The 7,586-nt window shown below is 47.2% G+C and overlaps 1 protein-coding gene across 1 annotated transcript; it reads right to left on the bottom strand.

The window, feature by feature from the left end:
- Positions 1-740: 740 nt before the first annotated feature.
- Positions 741-1,810, bottom strand: LOC123107302 (mitochondrial carrier protein CoAc1-like). The gene has a single exon (XM_044529287.1). It carries the CDS (start codon positions 1,698-1,700, stop codon positions 906-908), a length of 795 nt encoding a protein of 264 aa, XP_044385222.1. The 5' UTR covers positions 1,701-1,810; the 3' UTR covers positions 741-905.
- Between the last annotated feature and the right edge of the window lie 5,776 nt (positions 1,811-7,586).

Raw genomic sequence — 7,586 nt, 5'->3', positions numbered from 1 at the left:
CTTCATGATGAGAGAGAGAGAAAGCATGTGATGGTGTAGCATGGGTAAAGGCACACAAGCTAAAACAGATTAAACAGTGACAAACAAAGTGAAAATGCAATATATGTACAACTAAATAGCTTTTACTTTCTCTTATTACAAATTTATTTTACAAATATTTATCACCCTTGTTTTCTTAGTTTTTATCAACAATTCTGTGAAAACTCTGATTTGCAAACAGACACAATAATGTTTAAATTATTATTTTATTTCTAACGATAAATAACTTGCAAACAGTACTCTCTCTTGCTCAATCTAATATTTCCTCCGATCCATAATAAGTATCGCAGTTCTGAACTGAAGTTAAACTTAAACTTTATTAAGACAAACATTTGAGGAGTGAACCTGGTATACTTTTTCTCATGGTATTCTATATTGTGTAAATTCGGTATTATATATATATTTATTAAATCGTGCAAAATTTTATAATTAATAATTAATTAGTTCAAATCATGATCCTACTTAAATTTTTTTTGTGAAATATGATACTACTTAAAATTACCCACATGTATGTGTATTAATAACTATCTCCACACGTGCATGGCACGTCCCATTTACTAGTGTAAATAAAGAGAGAAAGGGAAAGGCAGGGTCGCACATGAAATGGGTTCAGCCCACTAAGGAATCGACTGACCCAAAATATATGGTCAGTCAAGAAAAAACAGCCCAAAGCAGTGCATAGACCAGCCCAGAAAAAAATATGAGCACGAATCTGACGTAGAATTCAACAGTCCAAAAATTGACTAACCCAAAAGTAATTTTCAGGCGACTTGCGTATAGCTAAAGTGGAATAAAACCGTTAAAAAAAAGCTAAAGTGGAATAATAGAGGACTAGCGATGGCTGGTTGGCAGGTTGAGCAGAGCCTTCATCTCCTCGTATGCCACCAACCCGCTGACGGCGCCGCCTTCAGGAACGAGAGCCCTAGCCCTGCGTATAGCTGCCGCGCCCCCTGCGCCCTTGCGATGGCCCGAACGCCCTGCAGCGCCCCAGTGACCGCCGTCCCCGTGCCCGTGCCGCCGAGCTGCATCTGCCGCCGCACCACGCTCAGCGGGTACGTCGCCGTGTTGCCCACCAGACCCGCCGCCATCCCGCACACCACCTTGGCATCCACGCGCCCCTCGTAGTCCTCTGGGAGCCGGCGCTTCAGCGACTCGTACACGAAGAAGCGGAGCCCGGCGGTCGGGAGCACGCGCGCCAGCGACGGCCACGCACCACGGTACAGGCCGCGGACGCCGCCCTCCGCGTACACGCTCCGGAGCACGCCGAAGACGCCCGCCTCGGTGGCACGGCAGGCGAGCCTGGTGCGCGCGAGATCGAGCGGGTACGTGGCTATCAGCGACGTGCCGCCGGCGGCCGAGCCGGCGAGCAGGTCCACGACCGGCCCGCCGCCGAGCGAGGGGACGGCGCCGAGGAGCCAGCTCCGGTACTGCTCGTACGCCATGAAGTGGATCGCCTTGGAAGGGAACACGCGCAGCGCGTTGGTGCCGTTCCCGCGGTAGAGCCCCCTGAGGCCCTCGCGGCGGCTGATCTCGAGGAGCGTCCTGAAGGCGCTGGTGCCGGCGGGCGCCGCCCCACCTCCGACCTGTCGGAGGAGCTTCACTCGATCGAGCGGCGCGACGGCCGTCTTGGCCGCCACGCCCGCGACGCCGCCGGCGAGCATCTCCTTGACGTGGAGCCGAGCGCGGCATCGCTTGCTACTGCCATATTGGAGACATCGGAAGTGGTGACCGTCTCCTGAACGCTGTCCATTGGCATGGTATATACTGTACGTCCACCTACGTTGTCGATAGCAAAAATACGGAATCCTCGCTCGCTATATATATCCCGGCGGGGACGCGACGTTTGTCTCAGCATCGGAGTCCGAGATGGATTAGTGTCCGCGATCACGAGGGTTTGCGGTTCGAAACAATAACGAATAAATATACCAAAATGTTACGTAGGCAACTGAAGTATCCTTCGATTTTGAAAAATCCAATTGACGTCCGTCGATTATGTGCAAAGCCCCGGGATGGAGATGGGGACGCCACGGCGAGCGGCAGCTGGCTTAGGTCTTTCCGTCGCTGCAACGCTCCCCCTGATCGGATGGGGTGAGAATATTGGAAGGAGAGTAAATCTTTTTTTTTGCGGGGTGAGGAGAGTAAACCTTACGTGAATTGTGTTCTTACATGTGGCCAGCTCTCTCCCGTATCCCTTTAATATGACGCTGATGACAGGGGACCCAAAACCTGAGTTGGTTTTTGGGTGCCCCCGATCAGGGCGCGTTAGTTCTGATCGAGCTCACGTATATTGGTACGTGGACCCCTTCACTTATCGTTATCCCTTCATTTTTTTTCTGTTAGACTAATAGATCTAACTGGCCTGTTTAAGTCGTCAGATCAAAACCAACATTCTCCCCCTTGATCGTTAGGCTTAACTTCACTCGCCCATTCTACATAGGAATGATGCACCAAAGTGAGGTGTTACAATAGCTCGAAACGCTATAGAACCTCAACACTTATAGCACACCCGCCTATTTTGAAATGGAAAACATTTTGCTAATTGGGGAGTGGTTTATTTTAATGGTCCTCTTGTTCCAGAATCATCAGGCTTCCAGTAGTCCCATGCCGGCAACATGCTCACGAAAAATACTGGGTGGTAAGCCTTTTGTTAGCGGATCCGCAAGCATATGCTTCGTTCTTATGTGTTTAGCATCAACTGTTTGATCCTGGATTCTATCTTTCACAACACGATACTTTATGTCAACGTGTCTGGCATCATTACTTGACCTGTTGTTACTGGTATAGAAAACTGCTGGTTCATTATCGTAGTACAATAAAATTGGTTTAGATATGCTGTCAACCACTTTAAGTCCGGGAATAAAATTCTTTAGCCATACAGCCTGCCCGGTGGCTTCATAATATGCTACAAATTCTGCTTGCATCGTAGATCCAGCAGTTAATGTTTGTTTGGAGCTTTTCCACGATATAGCTCCTCCGCGAGTGTGAATATATAACCTGACGTGGATCTCTTACTATCCACACACCCGGCAAAATCATAGTCTAAATAACCAACAATTTCTAGGTTATCAGTTCTTTTATATGTAAGCATGAAATCCTTAGTTCCTTGCATATAACGCAAGACTTTCTTTGCGGCCTTCCAGTGGTCCGGTCCTGGATTTGATTGGTATCTGCCAAGCATCCCGGTTACAAAACATAAATCTAGGCGTGTACACACTTGAGCATACATGATGCTTCCGACAGCTGAAGCATAAGGAACCGACTTCATCTGATCGGTTTCATATTGGTTCCTCGGACATTGAAATGTCCCAAACTTGTCGCCCTTAACTATAGGAGCAGGTGAGGGTGATCACTTATGCAAATTGAATTTTTTCAGTACTCTCTCAAAGTATGCTTTTTGAGATAGTCCTAACGTTCCTCTGGACCTATCTCGATGAATCTCGATGCCGAGGACATACGAGGCTTCACCAAGATCTTTCATATCAAAACTGGATGACAGAAAATTCTTGGTCTCATGCAGCGTACCCTTATCGCTACATGCCAACAATATGTCATCAACATATAGGACTAAAAATGTGAACCTACTGCCTTTAAACTTAACGTATATGCAGTTGTCCACAACATTTTCGGTGAAACCAAAAGTTTTGATAATTTTATCAAACTTAAGGTACCACTCTCTTGAAGCTTGCTTCAAGCCATAAATTGATTTCTTTAGACGACATGCTAAATGTTCCTTCCCTTCCACAACAAAGCCTTCTGGCTGAGCCATGTAAACGTTTTCTTTCAAGTCACCATTTAGAAATGCCGTTTTAACATCCATTTGGTGTAGTTCTAGGTCGTAATGAGCTACTAAAGCCATTATGATTCTGAAAGAATCCTTGGTTGACACTGGAGAGAAGGTTTGCTTATAATCAATGCCTTCTCTCTGTGTATACCCTTTTGCCACTAGCCTTGCCTTGAACCGTTCGACATTCCCTTTGAAATCATACTTGGTTTTGTAAACCCACTTGCAGCCTACTTTCTTAGCTCCATCGGGAACTTCTACTAAGTCCCATACGTCGTTTGAGCCCATGGATTTCAACTCGTCTTCCATGGCAACCAACCATTTGGACGAATTTTCGCTTTTAATGGCTTCCTTATAGGAGGTTGGATCCTCCACCTTTCCCATATCATTCATGTTCTCCATTAGAAAAGTGATATAATCATCTGATATGGCTTTCTTCCTCTCACGCCATGGTCTACCCATGGGCAGAGTGTTGGAAATATGCCCTAGAGGCAATAATAAAAGCATTATTATTATATTTCCTTGTTCATGATAATTGTCTTTATTCATGCTATAATTGTGTTATCCGGAAATCGTAATACATGTGTGAATAACAGACATCAACATGTCCCTAGTGAGCCTCTAGTTGACTAGCTCGTTGATCAACAGATAGTCATGGTTTCCTGACTATGGACACTGGATGTCATTGATAACGAGATCACATCATTGGGAGAATGATGTGATGGACAAGACCCAATCCTAAACATAGCACAAGATCGTATAGTTCGTTTGCTAGAGTTTTGCAATGTCAAAGTATTTTTTCCTTAGACCATGAGATCGTGTAACTCCCGGATACCGTAGGAGTGCTTTGGGTATGCCAAACGTCACAACGTAACTGGGTGACTATAAAGGTAGACTACGGGTATCTCCGAAAGTGTCTGTTGGGTGACATGGATCAAGACTGGGATTTGTCACTCCGTATGACGGAGAGGTATCACTGGGCCCACTCGGTAATGCATCATCATAATGAGCTCAGAGTGACCAAGTGTCTGGTCACGGGATCATGCATTACGGTACGAGTAAAGTGACTTGCCGGTAACGAGATTGAACGAGGTATTGGGATACCGACGATCGAATCTCGGGCAAGTAACATATCGATAGACAAAGGGAATAGCGTACGGGGTTGATTGAATCCTCGACATCGTGGTTCATCCGATGAGATCATCGTGGAGCATGTGGGAGCCAACATGGGTATCCAGATCCCGCTGTTGGTTATTGACCGGAGAGTCGTCTCGGTCATGTCTGCTTGTCTCCCGAACCCGTAGGGTCTACACACTTAAGGTTCGGTTACGCTAGGGTTGTAGGGATATGTATATGCAGTAACCCGAATGTTGTTCGGAGTCCCGGATGAGATCCCGGACGTCACGAGGAGTTCCGGAATGGTCCGGAGGTAAAGATTTATATATGGGAAGTCCTGTTTCGGGCATCGGGACAAGTTTCGGGGTTATCGGTATTGTACCGGGACCACCGGAAGGGTCCCGGGGGTCCACCGGGTGGGTCCACCTGTCCCGGGGGGCCACATGGGCTGTAAGGGGGTGCGCCTTGGCCTAATGGGCCAAGGGCACCAGCCCCACATAGGCCCATGCGCCTAGGGTTAAGGGGGCAAGAGTCCTAGGAGGGTAAGGCACCTCCTAGGTGCCTTGGGGGGGAGGGAAACCCCCCTTGGCCGCCGCACCCCCTAGGAGATTGGATCTCCTAGGGCCGGCCACCCCCCTTGGCACCCCTATATATAGTGGGGGAGAGGAGGGACTTCATACCTGAACGCCTTGGCCTTTGGTTGCCTCCTTCTCCCTCCCCAACACCTCCTCCACCTCCATAGTGCTTAGCGAAGCTCTGCCGGAGTACTGCAGCTCCATCAACACCACGCCGTCGTGCTGCTGCTGGTGCCATCTCCCTCAACCTCTCCTCCCTCCCTTGCTGGATCAAGAAGGAGGAGACGTGGCTGTTCCGTACGTGTGTTGAACGCGGAGGTGCCGTCCGTTCGGCGCTGGTCATCGGTGATTTGGATCACGTCGTGTTCGACTACTTCATCCCCGTTCTTTGAACGCTTCCGCTCGCGATCTACAAAGGTATGTAGATGCATCCAATGACTCGTTGCTAGATGAACTCCTAGATGATCTTGGTGAAACGAGTAGGAAAATTTTTGTTTTCTGCAACGTTCCCCAACAGTGGCATCATGAGCTAGGTCTATGCGTAGTTCTTCTTGCGCGAGTAGAACACAATTAGTTGTGGGCGTAGATTTGTCAACTTTCTTGCCGTTACTAGTCCTTTCTTGCTTCAGCGGTATTGTGGGATGAAGCGGCCCGGACCAACCTTACACGTACGCTTACGTGAGACCGGTTCCACCGACTAACATGCACTAGTTGCATAAGGTGGCTGGCGGGTGTCTGTCTCTCCTACTTTAGTTGGAGCGGAATCGATGAACAGGGTCCTTATGAAGGGTAAATAGAAGTTGACAAATCACGTTGTGGCTTTAACGTAGGTAAGAAAACGTTCTTGCTAGAACCCTAATTCAGCCACGTAAAACTTGCAACAACAATTAGAGGACGTCTAACTTGTTTTTGCAGCAAGTGGTTTGTGATATGATATGGCCAAAGTTGTGATGAATGATGAATGATCTATATGTGATGTATGAGATGTTCATGCTATTGTAATAGGATTCACGACTTGCATGTCGATGAGTATGACAACCGGCAGGAGCCATAGGAGTTGTCTTTATTCTTTTATATGACCTGCGTGTCATCAAGAAACGCCATGTAAATTACTTTACTTTATTGCTAAACGCGTTAGCCATAGTAGTAGAAGTAATAGTTGGCGAGCAACTTCATGGAGACACGATGATGGAGATCATGATGATGGAGATCATGGTGTCAAGCCGGTGACAAGATGATCATGGAGCCCCAAGATGGAGATCAAAGGAGCTATGTGATATTGGCCATATCATGTCACGTTTATTATTTGATTGCATGTGATGTTTATCATGTTTTGCATCTTGTTTACTTAGAACGACGGTAGTAAATAAGATGATCCCTCATACTAATTTCAAGAAGTGTTCCCCCTAACTGTGCACCGTTGCGACAGTTCGCTGTTTCAAAACATCACGTGATGATCGGGTGTTTTATTCAGACGTTCACATACAACGGGTGTAAGACAGATTTACACATGCAAACACTTAGGTTGACTTGACGAGCCTAGCATGTACAGACATGGCCTCGGAACACAGAAGACCGAAAGGTCGAGCATGAGTCGTATAGAAGATACGATCAACATGAAGATGTTCACCGATGTTGACTAGTCCGTCTCACGTGATGATCGGACACGGTCTAGTTTAACTCGGATCATGTAATACTTAGATGACTAGAGGGATGTCTAATCTAAGTGGGAGTTCACTAATAATTTGATTAGTTGAACTTAATTATCATGAACTTAGTCTAAAATCTTTGCAATATGTCTTGTAGATCAAATGGCCAACGTAGTCCTCAACTTCAACGCGTTCCTAGAGAAAACTAAGCTGAAAGACGATGGCAGCAACTATACGGACTGGGTCCGGAACCTGAGGATCATCCTCATAGCTGCCAAGAAAGATTATGTCCTACAAGCACCGCTTGGTGACGCACCCGTTCTCCCTGCGGAACAAGACGTTATGAACGCTTGGCAGGCACGTTTCGATGACTACTCCCTCGTTCAGTGCGGCATGCTTTACAGCCTAGAGCCGGGGCTCCAAAAG

Source organism: Triticum aestivum, chromosome 5A (genome assembly GCF_018294505.1).
Source record: "Triticum aestivum cultivar Chinese Spring chromosome 5A, IWGSC CS RefSeq v2.1, whole genome shotgun sequence".
NCBI lineage: Eukaryota > Viridiplantae > Streptophyta > Magnoliopsida > Poales > Poaceae > Triticum > Triticum aestivum.
Note: the sequence above shows the minus strand (reverse complement) of the source record. Positions and strands in the feature narration are given on the sequence as shown.

Excerpts from the sequence above, each read along its gene's own strand:
- LOC123107302 (XM_044529287.1), bottom strand. The coding sequence starts at position 1,700 with ATGCTCGCCGGCGGCGTCGCGGGCGTGGCGGCCAAGACGGCCGTCGCG.